The 21,993-nt window shown below is 40.0% G+C and overlaps 1 protein-coding gene across 1 annotated transcript; it reads right to left on the bottom strand.

Moving 5' to 3' along the window:
• Positions 1–4,038: 4,038 nt before the first annotated feature.
• On the bottom strand, positions 4,039–15,734 carry vps51.L (VPS51 GARP complex subunit L homeolog). Its single transcript, XM_018257576.2, has 10 exons — positions 15,269–15,734; positions 12,860–12,989; positions 11,954–12,100; positions 11,247–11,466; positions 9,768–10,476; positions 9,465–9,680; positions 9,083–9,301; positions 8,870–8,991; positions 5,506–5,593; positions 4,039–4,477 (listed from the first exon to the last, which is right to left on the bottom strand). Exons 1-10 carry the CDS (start codon positions 15,578–15,580, stop codon positions 4,217–4,219), a joined length of 2,424 nt encoding a protein of 807 aa, XP_018113065.1. The 5' UTR covers positions 15,581–15,734; the 3' UTR covers positions 4,039–4,216.
• Positions 15,735–21,993: the final 6,259 nt, after the last annotated feature.

Here is a 21,993-nt window from a genome sequence, read left to right as displayed (position 1 = left end):
CTCGTGTGTAATTCGATATGAGTACATGGCTATATTGCAGGGACTATTTCACGCAGCTCCCCCCCCCCCCCCCAAATAAGCTAGTCTTCACTGCACATTCTTAAACATTTTGCACACAAATATTCATAAGATCAGACTACCTGGGTTTTATTTTCAGATGGGATGAGAATATTAACCTTAAAGGGATACTGTCATGGGAAAACTCCCCCCCCCCCCCCCCAAACGCATCCGTTAATATTGCTGCTCCAGCAGAATTCTGCACTGAAATTAATTTTTGAAAAGAGCAAACAAATTTATTATATTCAATTTTGAAATCTGACATGCGGCTAGACATTTTGTCAGTTTCCTAGCTGCCCCCAGTCATGTGACTTGTGCTCAGTCACTCTTTACTGCAAGTTGGAGTGAAATCATCCCCCCCCCGGGGGCCTAACTGAACAATGGGAAGGTAATGAGATAGCAGCTCCCTGGTAGATCTAAGAACAGCACTTAAAAAAAGCCAAGTCCCACTGAGACTGATTCAGTTACATTAAGTAGTTGAAATGGCCTGCCAGAAAGTAGTTCCATCCTAATGTGCAGGCACAAGTCACATGACTGGGGCAGCTGGGAAATTGACAATATGTCTAGCCCCATGGCAGATTTCAAAATTGAATATAAAAAAATCTGTTTGCTATTTTGAGAAATGGATTACGGTGCATAATTCTGCTGGAGCAGCACTATTAACTGATTTGTTTTGGGGAAAAAACATGTTTTCCCATGACCATATACCTTTAAAGAGTTCCGATGTAATATAAAATGCAAATAAAACCATGCCTAAAATTGTTTTACTCTGGTAGTTTCTTTGGCTGTGGGTTTATTTCAATTTAAACCCGCAGTGCCGCTACAGCTTGTAACTCTTAAAGGAGAAGGTAAGGTTAAAACTAAATATACCAGTAAACCCCCAAAGTAGTGTTGCTCTGAGTCCCCTGTCAAAAGAAATACTGCATTTCTTTTCTTCTATTGTGTACTCATGGGCTTCTGTATCAGACTTCCTGCCTTGAGCTTAAACCTCATTGCCCTGGGCAAGAGCATGCTCAGTTTGCTCCTCTCCCCCCACCCCTCCCTTCTCTACTGTAATCTGAGCCCAGAGCAGGGAGAGACTCAGGCAGGAAGTGATGTCACACCATGTTAATACTGCAGCTCCTATCCTAAACAAACAGTTTCTAGAGCTTTTTACTCAGGTATGGTAAAACATTCTGCAGAATAAATATAGCATTCTAGCTTGCACTATTGCAGATAATCTATTGGCAATAAAATGCCTCCGTAGCTTTCCTTCTCCTTTAAGGCAGCCACTATGCTTACCCTGTAGCAGAGAAGCAAAGCTATATAGAATCTTCACAACCTGCTGTAGAATTGCTACAGGACAGTTTTATTATTTTTTTTTTTGAAGATGGCATACAAATTACCACTCTATACATATCCGTTGCCATTCCATGATCAGTCCAGTGTGACCTTGGGCTTATACACAACAGAAGATAGACTTAGGGGCAAATTCACTAACCTCTGGAAATCAGCCAGCGTCTGCTTCGCTCACATTGCCACACTTCGCCAGGCAAAAATTTGCCAGGACAACACATATTCACTTAAATGAGAAGTTGCATCCAGGGCACCAAGCAATGGCGAAGTTTTGCTAGCATTAATTCGGCAAGCAAAGCGAAGTTGCGCTAGCATTGGCTAATTTGCATACGGCGGGAAGTTAAATTTCAATGTATATGTTGCAGCAAATACATTTGCACAATCCCAGGGAACTCCGCAAAGTCCCGAAATTTTCGCCAGCGTTGGTCTTTGCCCTTTAGTAAATTTGGCCCTTAAAGTGTGGGTGGTTGATGAGAGGTGAAAGCTGAGACTGGGTCACACTAGAACTGTAGCTGCAGGGGAAAAGAGGCAACTTCTTAATGTGGTGGGCACATGGGGAGATTAGTCAGACAATTCTTCGCTTTTGCGGGCGACTAATCTCTCTCTGAAATGCCTTCCCATCTGCAAGAATAAGAATCGCCGGCCGGATGGCATACATGTTGCTCAAAGTTTAGCGATGAAGCAGCTTCCGAAAAAAAAAGAAGCAATGCATATGCCAACACGAATGCGAATCACCCGCAGAAAGGCATTTGGGGGAGATTAGTCACCCACAGTAGAAAAGGTTTGTTTGTCTCACAAATAATTCAATATATATACGCAAGTGCATGTGTGTATAAAGATATTTTTAGTTACAAAATTATGATCATCAAATTGATAAGCCCCCATTTACCATGTCAAGGTAAACCTCATACAGTGGTCCCTAAATGTTTACCTCTTCCACTTTCTTCCCCCCTTGTAGGGGGTGGAAGCCACAAATTCTATAGCCACCAAAGGTAAAAGGCTGAATTATTTTCTTTTTCCCTATCTTAGCTTGCTGACCATGACACCTGTACTCCACCTTTAACAACTGAACTATAGGGCCCTGGTCAGCGGGAGTGGCGGCTCTGCTGATCTGTCTATAGTTAGAAGGAAGGTGGAGAGAAGTGGATCTGCTCTCCCTCAGCTCCATGTAGCTGCCCAAGTGCAGGTAAACAGGAGTATTTTGTTTTTTTTAGGCCGATCTCCAATTACCTGCACTCAGGAGGAAGATTTGCCAGTGCAACTATACAGGGCAGATCTGGTTCTCCTAAAAAATGCAGGCGGAGAGCAGTGGAGCCAACACTCTGTCTGACCAGGACCTAAAGCTTCCTACCAGCCGGTTTATATGTGGGGTTATCAAAAACTCAAAGCATAACAGGAATAACCCCCACGTCTCCTCATAGCCATTAAAGATAATTGCACAGATCATTAAACGTTTTTACATAGAACCAATCTTGAAAGGTGTTTTGACATCTTACCTGTTACAGAGGTTTGGATGATTCCTCTTAACTCTCCCCCATCTGGCTGAAGAGTACAGAATTCTTGCTTTCTGCATCTTCAGTGACAGTTACTGATGGTACCTCTCCCTTACTGGCTCCACTCCTCTTGTATCTGCCTCCACTACTGGCCTGAACATTGCAACATATTTGGTAAGAGCTGTACAATATGTGGCTCCTTCTTACAGGTATTCTACTGGGTGCACATGAAGGCAAGTGTGGGTACATGTAACTGGTGTCATTGCATTGCTGGAGCAGTTACCTGTTGATTGCCTGATATACATGTTTCTTATTACTTTCACCTGTCTATTTTTTTAAATGAAAACTATTAGGGATGCACTGAATCCTGATTTGCATATGCAAATTAGGGGTGGGAAGGGGAAAATGTTTAGTGACAAGTCACGTGATTTTTGATTGGCAGGATATACAATGTAACAACAGATTCAAGAAATGTATCACATTCACACTTGCAATATATTAAGATTAGAATTGGAAGAAAGAGATAGTGGTGGAGTCATCCCGTTTGTTACTGTCTGGTCATTTTGCTATCTAGACCCTGGGATTACCACAAGAAGGCAGAACGTGGGGAACTGTGGTCTAAATAATACCTTTTCTAACTTGAATTGTTTTCCGTCTTTCCTAAAAAAACACAATTGCCCAAGTCTTGTGAAAAGGAAGAAAGGATAAAAAGGAGTTTGCTAATCGGTAACTCTTGTAATTAATTTAAAAGAGTAAGGATTATAATTATAGAGAGAGTGAGCGTGAACCACGCCGACGTGCGTTTCGCAAAAGCTTTGTCAAGGCTGTGACAAAGCTTTAGCGAAACGCGCGTCGGCGTGGTTCACTCTCACTCTCTCTATTATTGAATTTTACATTTTTATTAAGACACATCTGTCTGTTAATTGGCTCATGTGACCTAACAAGTATATGTTTGTGTGCACCGTGAATCATACGATCCCAGGGGGCAGAAGCCTTTGTGCAATGAGCTGCTCCTCATCTCAAAGACTGCAGCTTAGGAAGCCGAGGGGATGGTTTATCTCCCTTTGCATAAATGACCCTCTTTATAGAAGGCGTAAGTTGCGTGAAAAAAAAGGAAAATGTATATTTTTAACCTTAAAGATCAGACGACACATTTTCAATAAGTCCTCTTTATTGCGTTTATTTTTAGCAAAGCTGTTTTAGGTGTACACTGCCCCTCTTAAAGGTGTCCCATTTTCTTTACTACTCAAGTCAGCATAAGGAGAATAGATCTGAATATGAGAAGCACACATCAACTAGTTTCAATATTTACATTGGCAAAACAGCAGCCATCAACCCCTCTCACAGATCACTTCAATAACACTCTGTTCCATGGGTGCTGGATCCAGGCAGCGATGGGCGGCACTTCCCATCACTTCATCCAACAGACAGTGGACCAGATTCTCATCGCTCACAAAGCGCCACAAATAAAGTTGCAAGTAATGACAGTCCACCTGAATCTGCTGCAAGCCGTAACGACCAAATGTGCGTAGCCGGACGCACTCCAGGAATGTCTTTAAGCTGATCTTAATGATGCCAGTAAGTATGGAAACCTGAGGGAACAGAACAAATAATGAAACCTGTAGGAAGTGGGTGGAGTACTAAACCGGGAAATTCTAAATACAGGGTGAAAAGTAATTATAAGTTTTCCCCCCTCACAATTTAAAGGGACACTGTCATGGGAAAACATGTTTTTTTCAAAAGGCATCGGTTAATAGTGCTGCTCCAGCAGAATTCTGCGCTGAAATCCATTTTTCAAAAGAGCAAACAGATTTTTTTATATTCAATTTTGAAATTTGACATGGGATATACATATTGTCAGTGTCCCACCTGCCCCCAGTCATGTGACTTGTGCTCTGATAAACTTCAGTCACTCTTTACTGCTGTACTGCAAGTTGGAGTGATATCACCCGCTCACTTCAACAACAATCTGAAGGTAACCAGATAGCAGCTCCCTAACACAAGATAACAGCTGCCTGGTAGATCTAAGAACAGCACTCAATCAGGCCCAAACTGGCAATCTGTGGGTTCTGGCAAATGCCAGAGGGGCTGCTATAAGGTGCCATAGATAGTCAGTATTTAGTGGGCTGGTGGAGGCCATTTGGGCCTCTGCGTGGGCTGATTGGGCCTCTGTGTACCTGAAATGCCTATTTTCATTCTCAGTCCGGACCTGCACTCAATAGTAAAAGCCAAGTCCCACGGAAACTGATTCAGTTACATTAAGTAGGAGAAATAACAGCCTGCCAGAAAGTAGTTCCATCCTAAAGTGCAGGCACAAGTCACATGACTGGGGGAAGCTGGGAAATTGACAATATGTCTAGCCCCATGTCAGATTTCAAAATTGAATATAAAAAAATCTGTTTGCTCTTTTGAGAAATGGATTTCAGTGCAGAATTCTGCTGGAGCAGCACTATTAACTGGTGTGTTTTTGGAAAAACATTTATTCCCATGACAGTTTCCCTTTAAGATATTTATAAACAGTGTATACCAGAACAAGAACAGAATGCAGACAATTTCAAGGATAGATATGACAGAAGACTGACAGATCACAAGTTAGAATACAAACAAGTGTTTTGTTTACCTTGTTGAACTGGACGGTGCTGAAGATGTCGATCCTTTCTGAGAACAATTTCTGGATGTTGCTCAACAGGTTGGTGTCCATGGGAGCACTGCATGGGAAAGATGTTTTTATAAAATAATGGTTAAAGAGAAGGCCATTACCTCTATAACCTAGCCCTGTTTTTTTAAACTGAGCCACAAATAAACTGCTACTGACCACAGACAAGGAACGTACAGGACTGCAGCATATCCAGTCCCTTTATTAAGGATATTATGGCTTTTGGAGATCTAAGCAATTTTAAATTTCTATAGATGAACTATAGAAAATCAAAAGCAGCGACGGCGGCACTTCCCAAAAAAAAGCCATTGGAAAAACGGAGAGTGTGATAATTTAGTTATCTGAAAAGCTCAGCTGTACCATCTAGTGGCAGCATTTATCATTGCAAATATTTTTTACAGCGTGTATTGCGGAATGGGAAGGATTTAAAGAGCATGTGGAGGCAAAAAAATAAAATCCCATTTTTACTTTCTTCAATGGAAAAGAAACTTATCTCCAATATACTTTAATTAAAAGGATTAAAGAAACCTGACTGTATGCAGTGAAATTCCCCCTTCATTTACTGCTGTGGATAGGAATTGTCAGACGGTCCCTAACTGCTGAGCGGGGAAACAATCATACTTATGAACAGCAGGGGGAGCCCCCGACCTTACTTCCCAGCCATGCAGAACTCAAGCAGCTTTGTTTGTTTCCCTGTAGAGCAGTTGGCGACTGTGTAGAGATCTGTATTAGATTTTATTTTTGCTTTTACATCCCCTTTACTGTTTCCAACTCCAGCTGCAGGGACAAAGATCATGGAGCCAGATTTAAACAGATAAACTGGGATTCTATTTGGAGGATTATTTTGCTGCAGCCACTGGTTCTGCTGAGTTGGAGAAAGTTTGTATAAAACAATACAAAAACTATAAAATCCACATTAGTATACAAAATACAGCATTTCTAGCTTTATTCTATTTTAGACTTAACTTTCCCTTTAAGGTGTCATTTGCCACTGTTGGTAATACAAATATTTTATGCTTCATCTAAATAAGCGTATCATCCCAAGCATAGTAATCCTTGGTATCTAAGGAGAAGCCCAGCAAAATATTACACAAAACTGGAAAGCACCAGCAGTGCTTCCTACCCATTAGCAATTCAAAGTCTCCAGTAAGGGACAGCAATGTAGCTCATTGTCATGTGTGCACACAAAAAAGGTAATATCCTTTTTTTTAAAAAAAAAAAAGCTGATTTTAATACCTTTTATTTTAAATCCTGTATATATGATAAAATACTCGTCTATACAGGAGCCTTCAAAGGAACAGTTCAGTGTAAAAATAAAAACTGGGTAAATAGGCTGTGCAATATAAAAATATTTCTAATACAGTTAGTTAGCCCAAAATGTAATGTTTAAAGGCTGAAGTACTGGATGACTAAAAAAACAAAACATAACAGATAGCAAATATGTTAGGCACCCCAAAACTAATTCAATTGCCAAGTTCTTTCCCCAGGCCGGTGCTCCTCTAAGTAAAAAAAATGCACCAGCTCAGGGGAAGAAAAAAAAACCAGAGCACAGAGCAGCAGTGTTTCTTACCTTTCCAAGTTGTCAGCACAGACTAAGGACTACACGGATGTTTTCAGTGCGAACTGACGCGCTGAGACAAAACGCATATTGATCCGACGCAACACAACTGTCAGATGCAGCGTATCAACGCTGCGACTTCATCCGACATTTCTATCTCTTACCTTATTTCCGTTGCATGCGTTTTGTCACAGCACGTCGGATTGCGCCGAAAACGTCCATGTAGTCCTACCATTAGACTGCAGGCACAGCAGAGTAAAATGTTAGTGGCTTAAGGTGGCCATATACGGGCTGCTAAAAGCTGCCGACAGACCGAGTCGGCAGCTTATTGGCCCATGTATGGAGCCCCCCGAAAGTTGGGCAGATCTCGATCGGATGGGACAAAAAATCCCGTTGGATCGCTGCCGCATCTGTTTGTTGATGCGGTCCCGTGATCCGACCGTCCGTTTCCATTCGTTAGGATCCGATCGTTGGGCCATAGGGCCCACAATCGTAACAGTCCGATATTGCCCACCTCAAGGTGGGCATATCGGAGAGAGAACCGCTCATTTGGCAACATCGCCAAACAAGCAGATCTCTCCGTGTATGGCCACCTTTACTCTGCTTTGCATTGCTCAAATTGGCTTTTCTTGTCCTTCAAAGCAGCTGTGGGATTCTATAGGATTTGATTGTTGTAGCTAGCTGCTATAAAGTATGCTACTGGTTTTGAAAACAGATCTAAAGTGTGTGTAGTGTAGTAAAGTGTGTAGTTCACCTTTATGCAATGTTATAGAAAATCCTATTTCAAGCAACTTACCATTTGCCTTCCTCTTTTGCCTCATTCCAGCTTTTAAATAGGGGTTACTGAACCCAGCAGTCAAAAGACTTTTACTCAGTGGGGCTACAATTTTGTTGTTACTGTTTATTACTTATACTTGTATTCAGGCCTCGTTCAGTTATAATTCAGTCTGTCACTCAAACCACTGGATGCTAGGGTGAAAAGGACCCTAGAAACCATATAGCAGTTGAAATACCAAACTAGAAAGCTGTTGAATAAATAGCTAAGCAACTGAAAAAACACAAAAAATTGCAAACCTATGTAATCGCTGCCCCTCCTAAAACTCTTCTACCACAAATACCATCAACTCTAGGCAGAGTTTTCACAGTTAAGGTGACATCTCCCTGGCAGCGGTTAGTAAACAGTATAATATTAGAATTTACAACAGATTATAACAAGATCTTTTATGTCATTATAATAGTGTGTACACTTAAAGGGGACCCGTCATCCAATAAAATTATTCAGAATCCTATTTTATCACATTATTCAAGCAAAATGAACTTTAATTACACTACACAAATTATTTGAATCTTGTTTCCTTCAGTCTTGGAATTCATTATTATAGCAAGCAGACAGGAGCCATTTTGTGGACACTGTTATTAAGGCAAGCCTTGCATCATCTCAGAATCTTGTTTGTGCACCAAAACGGAGGACCTGATGTCCATCCCCATGCACTGGCTACACAATTAAACTGTTAAGGGAACGGTGAAATGTGTGGAGAGCAGTGAAGTAGGAAGTGCTGAATATAAAGTGAAAGTAATTGTCTGCCTAAGGCATAGAGGAGGGGCAGACAATATTTGATTGACAGCTGAGATTTTTAAATGAGCTTACAACAGCTATGAATGCTTTAATAAAAAATAGAAATTGGATTTCATGTTTAATTTGAAAAGGACTTTTATTATACAGATTTGTGTGTCTGGGTGACAGGTCCACTTTAACAGCCGCAAGCTTACCTTGGAGTGTAGCTCTGTGCGTATCTGCCCTGCAAGCGAGAACTACTATATACGGAGAAGGTGCGTTTGCTGGAATCACTGCTGTGAGCTTTTCGGACACCCTCCTCGTATAACAACCCAACCTAAGGAAGCAATATATTGGATAAGTACATACACAGGTCACCTAGGTTGTACCAACTTATAACAACCAACAGTAACTTTTATTTTTATCACCTGAACATCTACTCCTGTGATGTCCTCTACGACCCTCTTCATGACAGCACGGACATTCCGTGGCTCAATTGTTGCAACCCAATCTCGTGTCTCTACACTTTTGCGAAGCATCTGGGACACAACCAGACCCTGAGACTTAACAAACTGATTGAGAAGGGTCTGTGCAGTGGAACGAGCCAAGGAACAGAGTGAACTCACGGGGGTAACAGGAGAATGATCCTAAAGGAAAACAAACACCAGCAAAATTAAGGAGAGATTAAAGCATTTAAGGCAAAAGAAAAGAAAGATTTTTATATAAGGAACGACAGAACATTCAATGTGTATATTTGTTTTATATAATTTTAATAAGTGAGATATCTAAAAGAGATAATAGGGAAGAAACCTGTCCAAGAAACTGCTCATCAGTCAGGGTTAGAATGTAGCTGATTGTAGAGGTTTCATAATCCAGGCAGAGCCGAGAAAGAAGCAGGAGCAGAGCTGGTGGTGTGCTGGTTCCTTTTTCTCCAGGGACTTCACAGAACTGCCGGGCTGTTTGACACACGGACTTAATGAATGCAACAATCAGACCCTCACGAACACCTTGACTGCAGAATTCACCCTAAGAGACAAAAAAAATTTGATTTAAAACAGTATCGCTATAGACATAACAAAGGTGTATTTCCCAGAAATTGTGAATTATGCTTACCTTAAAATAGGGTTTATCTGAAAATGCCACGTCTTTAGCGGTGAAGAGATGCACAGCAGCTAAAACTGTTTTTATCTGGTTCAGAACAGATGCTGATAGTCCTGCCAGTAGATCCCCAAGTGCTGGCATTTCCTTCCCAGGAAGCCGGGGGGCTGCTAATGCCTGTCGCACATCTGTTAGGCAGCCTTGGAAAAAGTCTTCAAGTGCTTGAAGGTACTGAGTAAGTCGCTCTTGGGCTGCCCTCACCACAATCTCTGTGCCGCGGCGATTAAAGCCACACCCAGGGACTAGCTTAGATGGAGCCTGCAATCGCCTGTGGAACCTGTCTAGAGCCCGGACTAACAGTGAGTTATCTCCCAGACTTTTCTCTTGCCGCAATCTCTTCTCAACCAGCTCAAAATAACCTGTGCTAAGTTCTTCCAAGAACACAGTCAACTTTGCTTCGGCCATCTGTGCTGTACTGCCGGACTCTTTAGAGAACAAGCTTTGATAGGAAGCTGCCAACAAACAGGCATCACTGATAAAACCACCACATCCTCTGTCAACAAACTCCAGTATATCACCCGATTCTTGCAGATCAGAAAGGTGGGAAGCCAGTCTTCCACGTCCATGGGTCAGGAACTCATCACAAAGAAGGTGGGCTGGTTCCTCTAGATTTAGGAGCATATCAACACACTCAGAGAGTTCCTGTGGGGATGAAGCGGGATCCCTGTGGATAAAAAGTAAAACAGGGATGTCACTCAAGAGAAACTATGTTAGGTTAGCTATGGTAAAGGTAGGTGCAAACATCATTCTCCTACAGGGGAAAGGTGTCACTTCTGTAACGTACAGAAAAATCAGGAATTACTCTTCTAAAAAGTTAAAGGGATGATTTTTATGATGTAGTTTTTATTTCTAAATTACACTGTTTACACTGCAAATAATTCACTCTACAATATAAAATTGAATTCCTGAACCAGCAAGTGTATTTTTTTTCAATTGTAATATTGGTGTGTAAGCAGCCATCTCAGGTAATTTTGCCTGGTCATGTGCTTTCAGAAAGAGCCAGCACATTACTGGGAGCAGCTGGGAAACTGAATATGTCTAACCCCAGGTCAGATTATAAAATTAAATTTAAAAAAATCTGTTTGCTCTTTTGACAAACAGATTTCAGTGTGATGCATTTTGAAAAAAATTTTTTTCCTATGACAGTATCCCTTTAAAAAAAAAACCTTAATCTTAATTAATGGTGCTAAGCAAATGTTTGCAGTAATTACATTTTTCCACCCCCATAAATTGACTCAAAATGAGCTGAAACCAAGTGGAGGCTCCTGTTTCATTTCACTTACTCAAAGGATTGAGTAAAATCTCATTGTGAAAAAAACCTTCATTGTAGGCATCTTGGAACTAGGATTCAAGAAGCCTGAAATAAGAATTGGAGCATCTACTAGCTTTATAATGATAATGTGTAATACAAAAAGTTAATGGAAGCGCTGACACCTGAATCTTTGCCGAAGAGTGTCTGCCAGGCCTGCCATAATAGCCTGACAGTCTGTCTGAATTCCATGAAATGAAGGCATATGCTGGTACTGCTGAAGAACACTCCTGGCTTTTGAGTGGTAGGACACAGCCTGGGCATAAGCTCCCAACTCTATGCACTTTTTAAGACGAGCAGGGAGTTCGAAAAGGAACTGCAATTTCCGCAATAGTGTGTGAACACCTTGAGGGGAGAAAAAAAAAAAAAAAAGGATATACCATAGATATACATGTAAAAATAAGCAGGGTGCCTAATAAAATAAAATAAAAATGAAAACAATAAATAAATAAAATAATTATATAATAAAAAAAAGGATATACCATAGATATGCATGTACAAATACGCAGGGTGCCTAATAAAATAAAATGAATAATAAAATAATAATGAAAAAAATAGAAAAATAAATAAATAAAATAAAACAAGTGTGTGCCTGAATAGGGGAGAGAGAGAAAAAAGGCAGGGAGTTTAACAGAAGGAAGAATAACCAGTGCAGCGATTTCTTTAGCTCTCTTAAAAAAAATCACATTAGTATACATTGGCTGAGGGATCTGGCTAGCCTTCATTTAAGTTCAACATGATTGAACTAATATCCTCAAATGCATGCATTCTACAGGTATTTACCCCATCCCACTAGCCAAAAGACTAGTGTTCTGAACCTTTCCCACCTTACCACTCAGTTTAGTGATCTGCTGATGCCTCTCTTGTAGTGTACTGCTGATTCGAGCACTGAATTCAGTGATAACTGCCATGTTTGTGGCCAGTCCATCCATTTCATCTTCCATCTTCTTGAAGTCATTCTTCATTTTACGAATTGTATCTGTCAATTTGGAAACAACAGTTGCTGTCATTCTGTCCCTATTCTCAAAAACAAATAACGCTTGCCAACTTTTTTGCTAAAATTTTTAGCATGCAGAATACATTTGCATCTTTTTTATTCATGTAACAAAGCTCCTAACTGGTTTTAAAAAAGTAGAATAAGAATTACAGTAATCCTAGACATACACTATTAGATCTGCTCGTTTGTCAAGGCCGACAAATGAGCATATCCCCCCCAGTATGCCCACTTATTTCCATAGTGGGAATAGGAGCTGTTGAATGGGTCTAAAGGACCTGAATCAGCAGCTAAAATCTATCTGTGTATGGCTACCTTAAAGGACCAGTAATATCAAAAAATGAAATTGTTTTAAAGTAATAAAAATATAATGCAGTGTTGCCCTGCACTAACTCGATTCGAGTTTTTTTAAAAAAAATTCTAATTCGATTTTCGAGATTTATCATACTCTAGCCCTTTAAGAACTCAAATTCGACTATTCGCCCCCTTAAACCTGCCGAGTTTCTAAAATTCAAATCGAATTCAATTCACGTTTACTGGTCAATTCCATTCATCCGAGTTTAAAGAATTACATTTTTTTTAAAATAAATTTTGAATGTTTGAATTTCAAATTTATGGGAGGTTTTTAAAAACTGAACATGAATTTGAAATTCGACCCTTGATAAATGTGCCTCCAGGTGTCTGCACCTCCCGCTGCTTAGTGTCACTAATACATATAAGAAAGCTTTGCAAATATTCCCTTACCTGTTGCCGATATGAATTTATTATAATTCTCATACACCAATGTCTGCATTTCACTGTCAAGAGATCGGATCTGGCGAACCATATCAGCCTCCACATCCATAAGCTGGGATAATGAGCTCTCCTTCCTCAGCTGCATAAAGACAGCACATAAAGAATCACTAAATGCATGATTTATAATGACATTTTTTATTCAATGATACCTTGCGATGCTACAGTGTATGTGTGTGCTGAGGCAGGTATCTGCATTGGCTCTGTAATGAGACCCTAAACTATATGCCCACAATCAACTTATTATTGAAACAAATATCATTCCCTAAATTACACTAAATAATGCAATAAAAACCCTTAAGGCTTTGTTGTTGCCATTAAGGTGTGGCAAAGCAAGATGGGCCATGGTCTAAGTCTGGAGCATCACAAACACATGGGGAAAATGTTTTCTGCCTTGTAGACTGGTGGCACATTAGCAGTATATTTCACAAATATTACAGGCCTACTTCCATGTATTGCCTTCTCTGGCTACATTTTTTAAGATAAAATCCAGGTAAGTAGAAAATAAAAAGGAGCAGTCCATACCCAGTCAGTGCCTTCCCTGCAAACATTTCCAAACCTGAAACTTTACCTATTCTCTCTGCACTGCCTCTCCTTTCTATTCTCCTTACACTGATGCATGCCTCCTATTATCCTAAAACTCACTGCCCCTCTCCTCGTCTCTCTAGCACTCCATACCAACCCTCCCAACACTGCAAACCCTGCTTAGTCTCTGAACTAGGGATGCACCGAATCCACTATTTGGATTCGGTGCATCCCTATCCACTATTTGGATTCGGTGCATCCCTATCCACTATTTGGATTGGGTGCATCCCTAGTTCAGCCGAATCCTTCGCGAAAGATCCGGCATATGAAAATTAGAGATGGGAAGGAGAAAACATTTTTTACTTCCTTGTTTTGTGACAAAAAGTCACACGATTTCCCTCCCCGTCCCTAATTTGCATATACAATTTGCATATGCAAATAAGGATCAGGTTAACAATTTCCTCCTGTCTCTAATTTGCATATGCAAATCAGGGTTCAGTTAACGATTTCCTCCCATCTCTAATTTGCATATGCAAATTAGGATTCTGTTGCGCTGGGCAGAAGGATTCGCACGCATCCAGCTGAGAAAGGACGAATCCCAAACCGAATCCTGAATTCGGTGCAACCCTACTCTGAACACTGCCCTCCTGTCTATTCTCCCTAAATGGATACCAACCACCACCTACACTTAAATACAACTATTTTATGAACACTGATATACTTTACATAAATACACTCCCCCCTCCTGTCTATTCTCTACACTGGCACCCACCATCTGTTCTCTCAGCACTGCACCCACTGTCTATTCTGCCAACACTGACACCTGTCTAGTCTTTCTACACTGCCGTCTTTTCTCCCTACAGTGATACACATGGCGCTGTGGAAAGACAATTAGGGTGGGGGGGGGGGCAGGAGGTAAGTTTAGCTGCAGCCCACAACTTTCTTGCCTCTCGGCTGTCCACCCATTACATTAACATTCCAAACCAGAGCAGAAAATCCAAGTGAGGCACATTCCCAGTTCTGAAACCTATGCTGATACCCAAAAACTATTTTCCCAACACTAACATAACTGCCTAACCTCTATGCTGCCCCTTTTTTCTATTGTCCTCATGCACCTATTCTTCCAACTCTGCACCTATTCTTCCAACTCTGCACCTATTCTTCCAACTCTGCACCTATTCTTCAAAACTTTGCAGTTATTCTTCCAACTTTGCACCTATTCTTCCAACTCTGCACCCATTCAGCCAGCCACTTTCCCGCTACACATTACCAATCCTGTCTCCCTATTATATTAAAGGGGTTGTTCACCTTTAACTTTTAGTACGATGCAGAGAGTGATAGTCTGACAATTTTTTAATTGGTATTCATTTTTAAAGATTTTGCTTTTTATTCCAGTTTGCAATTTCATCAATCTGGTTGCTAGGGTCGAAATGACCCTAGCAACCATACATTGGTTTGAATAAGAGACTGGAATATGAATAGGAGAGGGTCTGAATAGAAAGATGTGTAATAAAAAGTAGCAATAACAATACATGTGTAGCCATATAGAGCATTTGTTTTTAGATGGGGTCAGTGACCCCTCATTTGAAAGATGGGAATCCTCAGTCAGAAGAAGGCAAGCAATTCAAAAACTATAAAAAAAAAAGGGGTGCGGTTTGGGTGAGACTATACGGCGGGGGTGAGACTATATGGTTTGGGTGAGATTTTATATCGGGGGTTTCAGTGCAACATTATTATACAGTCGCATGTCTCTATTCAGGTCTAATACAGATGCCTCCGGTCACGCAAATGTACGTCATTATGAGGTGAATATGCGCTGTCACTGTGCCGCGTCACCTTGGTGAGGTAAAGCTCGGGATTGAAGTGAACTCCGTCAACATCTGTAGGTTCCAGGTGCCTTTCGCCCGTCTTTCCTTCTTCCGTCATCCCATAGTAAAGTTTGAGCATTCCGTGGGCTTTCCTCTTGTTCGCACTGTCCTCCTCCTCTGCGGCGCCGACTGTCGCCATGTTCATTGATCCGCACAAGAAGCAACACAGCAATGAGACCACACCAACACCCGGAACCAGCTGTTCCGCAGCGTCAACACTAACCCAGGAAGACAACACATTTGACGCATGCGCAGCTCTATCACCAAAGCGAACGTGCATTTCATTTGAGGTCGCGCTTTCGTAATAGTGTAACGTGTTTGTTCATATTCTTTAATGTAATTTAGTGCAGCAGTGAATAATATGCTTTGCTCCTGACGAGCATCATACAATATGTTTGAAGTGTAAGCATGGAGCTCAGCCGACGTGAGAAAGTAAAAGAAAATGTTCAGGAGCTCTGACCAATATGTTCCGGAATTGCCCTGTGATTGGGCGCTGTCATGGGAAGTCATCTGTGATTGGCTCATTCTATGACGCTCAGGAGCTGTCCTGTCATTGGGTTACATTGTCACCTGTGATTGGCTCATTCTGTGATGCTGAGGATCTGTCCTGTGATTGGTCATTGGGTTACATAGAGTCACCTGTGATTGGCCCATTCTATTTCTTTGGTTAAAATCTTTTATGATGTGCAAGTAGAGGGTTTACCTCCTCAGCCAGTCCTGGGATGCAAAATAGGTCCCGGCCTTTCAAGAACAAAAAAACCCAAACAGCCCCGACCAGCCCACTTAATAGTGACTTTCTATGGCATCTCACAGCAGCATTGGGGGAGGGCACGTCAGCTCCTTCTGGGCCCCAGTGTAATCATATCAGCGCCTCCCAAGTATTTACACAACCGCTGTGCAGAATTCGTTTAGCAAAGGTCATACGGGAAAACATTAAGGGACGGATTTAGCAAGGGTCGAAATTCAAATAAAAAAAAAAAGACCACCCGAAATTTATTTTAAAAAATCAAAGGTTTTTTTCTCCAGGTGAATAGGCCGGTTTCTCTCGAATTCCAATCGTACAAATCGATGTAACATCATATTCAATTAAAAGGTTTTTTTTAAAGAAAAAGAAACTTTGATTGTTCAAAGTCCACCAATTGACTCCAACTAGGTTCTAGGAGGTCCCCCATAGGCTAAAACAACAATTCTGCAGGTTTTAGATGCCGAATGGTCGAAGTCGAATTTTTAAAGATAAAAATAAATGTCGATATTCGAATCTTCTAAATTTTTTTCAAATTCAAATCGAATTTGGACTATTCCCTAGTCGAAGTACACAAAAAATAGCTTGAAATTTGAATTTTTTTTTTATTCGAATTTTTGATTAATCTGCTTCTAAATGTATGAGAACAGCAGATGCACAGAGAAATAAAATTGCAGCTCTCCAGCTCATTGTGTCTTGCTACCTTAGTCACAGTGGCAGGCAAAGGCAGTCATATCCAAGGTTGAATTTGACCCCTCCAAAAAGACATTCATGGCCCTCATCCTGCTCAAGGGCTCCATAGATGTCTTTGTGATATTTTTATATTTGGCTACATTGAAAACAATAGGCCCACTGCATACAGAGTTGTACAGAACTGATCCAGGGTCAGATAGTCCAAACCTGTGTACTTTGGGGGGGGGGGAGGTTTGAGCTCAGATCCTCTGGTGGGCCCAAGGTTCTAAGTGGATGCAGGGACTACAGTGAGCAAGCTGGACATTAAGGGGCAGATTTATTAAGAGTCGAATCGAGCCTTTAAGTCAAAACTCTCAAATTTGAGTTGTGAATTATCCAAATTCGATTCAAATATTATTTCTAATTAAGATTTATCAGATGCTGACCTTTTAAAAAAATCTAATTTGGCTATTCACCACCTAAAACCTACTGAGTTCATGTATAAGTCAATGGGAGAGGTCCAGGCATCAATTTGCAAAACCAAAACTCTTAAAAAATGTTTTTATTCCAAAATCATGTTAAAAAGATAGGCATATGGACCCCATGGTATTCCACCTTACACGTTTAATACCCTCTGGTACTTAATCATAGGCATAAGTACCAGAGGGTATGAAACGTGTAAGGCTGAATACCATGGGGTCTGTATGCCTATCTTTTTAACATGATTTTGGAATGAAGACATATTTTTAATACAATATAGAGTGTTATGGTATACTTTTTTGGTTTTGGATAAATGTACCCTTAAACTGGGGGCTTTATTCCAGAAACTTTGGGCCCTTTTTGACAGGCCCTTTAGACTTTAGCATCCCACTATATGTTTTTTCCAGGCATCAACTTGGACATGTCTCCCTAGTTTTTTTTTCCGGATTGAGTTTAGTCAAATTCACTGGCGCCATCTTCTTCTCTTCAGTAATCATCAGGAAGAGAGCGGTGTGTCGGCGTATGTGCAGTTGGCGCAATCTGCTGGTCCGGAACAACTGCGCATGTCCCGAAAGCCATGGGAATTGCCAAAAGAAGAAGTCCCGAAGATTACCGAAGAGAAGAAGATGGTGCCAGTGAACTCTGTTGCCCTGAATCTGCAACGAGGGGTAGGTAAAGAGTTAGGGGCATTTACCCATGGTAACACCTAGGCTGAGGGGGAACAGGGAGGGTGGTCTATGTAGGGTAGTGGATTTTAATAAAAAGATAATAGATTTTAGATTTATTAAAATCTAAACACAATTTTTATAAATCTACCCCTAAATGTGAAAACCCGAGCAGTCAATGTATTGTCAAACCTCTGGATAATCACTGCATGTTGCATATTATCATTTCTCTGTGATCCTTCCAGAGCACACGCTGCCTGCTGTAACTATGCGGCATAACATAGGCCAAAGAAAATGATATAATCTATAACATAATCACTATGGTAAGTTCTGCTGGCGCTAAATAAGTTAAAGGATACTGTACTCCCTCCCTATTGCAATTTGGGAGAGTTATACAAGTCAACTCACTGTTGTGGGCCCTGCACCTTTAATAAGTACAGGTATGGGACCCATTATCCAGAATGGTCGGGCCTGGGGTTTGGATAAGGGATCTTTCTGTAATTTTGATTTCTTTACCTTAAATCTACTAAAAATCATATAAACTCAATAGGCTTGTTTTGCCTTCAGTAAATAATTATATCTTTGTTTGGATCAAGTACAAGGTACTGTTTTATTACAGAGAAAATGGGAATCACTTTTAAAAATTTGAATTATGATTATAATGGTGTATGGGAGACAGCCATCCCATAATTCAGAACTTTCTGGATAACAGATCCCATAACTGTATCACCTAGGGAAAATGCATGCTCTATAGAATTGAATTCAATTGCCATCAATTAAGGATTTTATAGACCCAAAGACATTTTTTTTTTAATAGAATTCCATTTGAAAGCAATATTGGTTTATTCCTTTCTGTTATTTGGTTCTGACTCTTGAAACCGCAGCAGGATTTAGTTTGTCTCCAGCTGGCTTCTACTTCCTAGTTTCATGAGTCACAGGGCAATTCATATAAAGAAATACAGCTTTCAATAGCAATTATTTTTACAAATAGCCATCATTGTCATATCTGTTGTTGGTTTGTATTGCACTTTATTACAGTATGCCAAAAAAAAAAAAATGTTTGGGTGGAAGACTCGTGTGCGTCTGCATAGTGATACCACAAAATGTATTTTCCTATAGTAAGTAGGTTTTTTGTGTAAAAAGCTAGACATTGCTCCATTCAGCTGGAAACTTAATGGGGTGGTCAAAGTTATGTAATAAAAGGCACTAAGTCCAGGAGCAGCAGCCAGTCAACAGGTAGCATTTACTGGTCACCTGTTGAAAAGCGTTTTTGGTTGCTATGGGTTACTGCTCCTGGGCAATCTTAGCGCCTTTTATTACAAATGGGGTTTAGTATGTTATAGAGCAGCCAATTCTAAGCAACTTTTCAAAAGGTCCTTATTATTTAATTTTTATAAGTTGTCTTCTTTCGACTCTTTCCAGCTTTCAAATGGGGGTGTCACTGACCCCATCTAAAAAAAACAAATGCTCTGTAAGGCTACAAATTTATTGTTATTGCTACTTTTTATTACTCATCTTTCCATTTCTCCTATTCATGTGCCTTTTTCTTATTCAAATCAATGCATGGTTGCTAGGATAATTTGGACCCTAGCAACCAGATTGCTGAAATTGCAAACTGGAGATCTGCTGAAAAAAAAAGCTAAATAATGCAAAAACCACAAATAATAAAAACCAATTGCAAACAATTCATTCTAATTAAAAAAGGATTTCCTTTCCTCTGTAGTAATAACGCAGTACCCTGTACTAGATCTTAACTAAGCTGCATACATATCATGCATCATATTGGTGGCAAAAAAAGCCCATTAGGCATATTTAGTGATTAAATGATTTTGAGCAGATTTAAGATATGGTGATCAACACATAGCAGAGAAATTGAAAAGTGATGACATGTTTAATTACATTGAAAGGTCATTACATATGCATTTGTTTACTAAACACACCTTCAATATATTGTTCTATGAAATACAAGAACAGGTACCTTCTCTCCCCCCCCCCCCCACCAACATAAAGTTGATTTCCCCTAAACAAAATTGCATCAGCCCTTATTAGAGGCAGTGTGAGTGGAAAAACAACATCCTTGTCACAAGTATCTAGAATATTGAGTAATCGATCATTTTAATACCTAAGGCCCAAACATTTTACATGAAATCGACGGTTACCTGCACGCCTGCTTTATTAAAATGTGGTATATAGTTAAAATTAGGGATGTTCCATTCTCGGGATTTCAATTAGAGATTTGGGAACATTTCAGTTTTTAGCCAGATTAGGAATAATAAAAAAAATTGTGTATTTGGGATTCAACTGTTAAGACTGACAGAAGATAAAAGTGAATAGTTAATATTAGACCAGCACATTTCACAAGTCAATTACATGAGATCACATCTTTCAGGGGAATAACAGTCACATAGATGACTAGACTTCTTATTTCTTGTATTTAAAGGCAATATGTCAGTTTAAACAGATTACATTTTAAAGGACAGTATAATTCTAACACAACATATTAATTGAGGGGATAAATAGTCAGCAGCACCACGAAACACTACAGCAAGGTCGCAGCCTTGTGCTTAAACACCAAAACTGAACGTTTTTATAAAGTAATGAAAATCTAATGTACTGCTGCTCTGCACTGGTACACCTGGTGTGTTTGCTTCAGAAACTCTACTTTAGTTTATATAAACAAGTTGCTGTGTAGCAATGGGGCAGCCATTCAAAGCTCAAAAGATACAGGATACTCTGCAGATAACAGATAAGCTCTGTAGTACACAATGAGATTATTATTAACTTGTCTGTCATCTACTGTGTTTCCCGTGTGGAATGGCTTGGCTTCAAAGCAGCTTGTTGATTATAAACCATAGTAGTGTTTCTAAAGGAAAAACTCCACTTGTAGCAGTTTGAGGCAACAGTATGTTATACGGTCATGCCTTTAAAGGAGTGGTTCAACTTCACACAAACTAGTTGTTTTCCAAAAGATCACCAGAAATAACAACTTTTTCCATTTACTTTCTATTTTCTATGTGTCACCGATTTTCTACTATTGAAGCGTAAAGTGTATTTTTTCACCTTCTAAAGCAGCTCTGGGGGGGTTGCCGACTCTGTAAACTGTTCTAAATTGATACTAGGGATGCACCGACTGCCCGGCTGAACCAAATCCTAGTTGCATATTAGGTTCTGGGAGGGAAATCACGTGACAAGGAAGTAAAAAATGTTTCCCCCTTCATTAGGATTTGGTTTGGTATTCGCCCTAATCTTTCCCAAAGGATTCGGAGGTTCGGCCGAATCCATAATAGTGGATTCGGCGCATCCCTAAATTGCAACATTTAGTTGATACATTTCTTATCTTTGTCCCTGCTGAGCAGAATGTCTGAGTTTCATTACAGGCAGTTGTTAGAATTGATACAATAGTTGCTAATACTCCAGAGATGCTGCTGAGAAATGTATCAACTAAATGTTACAGAATTGTAACAGTTTAGAGTCTGCGCCTGAATTACTGAGCTGCCAGACTCAAACACCAGAGACAGGAGCATTCAAATTTAAACTTCGATAGTAAAAAATAATTAAATGGAAACAATTCTTTATTTCTAGAGAACAATCTGAAAACAACTGAACTGAAAAAAGTGTTTGGAAGGTGAACTACCCCTTTAAAACACTTTCATTTTTAGTTCTTAGTTAGTTTAGTTTTTTGTTACTGTTCCTTTAATCTGCATGATAAATGTGTGGATAGAACTAGTTTCATTATACAGTAACCAGTGTTTTATACATGCTCGGCAACCCTGAATTTGTCTTTATATAGGAGTCAGCCAGAGCATAAACTAAAACACTAATATGAGAGGGAGCCTCTTCATTTTAACACCATTAAATGAGAAATACATACTTTACATACAGAATTCTCAAGATGTTAAGTTTATACTCGACTCTCTGAAAAAGACCTCCGTGCAAAGAGTTAACTTTGTGCTTTGTAATATTTAATTGAAAAGGATTATAGAGCTGAAAGTCAGCTGCCGCATGGAGTGCTTAATTGTGCAGGATGATTATGTGGCTTGGGACGATTTCTCTAAACACGATGGTTATGTGCAAGCAGTGGTGTAACTAGATGTTACTGGGCCCCACAGCAAATTCATTTTACAGAGGTTCTGC

The sequence above is a fragment of the Xenopus laevis genome, chromosome 4L (assembly GCF_017654675.1).
Source record: "Xenopus laevis strain J_2021 chromosome 4L, Xenopus_laevis_v10.1, whole genome shotgun sequence".
Lineage (NCBI taxonomy): Eukaryota > Metazoa > Chordata > Amphibia > Anura > Pipidae > Xenopus > Xenopus laevis.
This window is presented reverse-complemented; position numbering and strand designations above follow the sequence as displayed.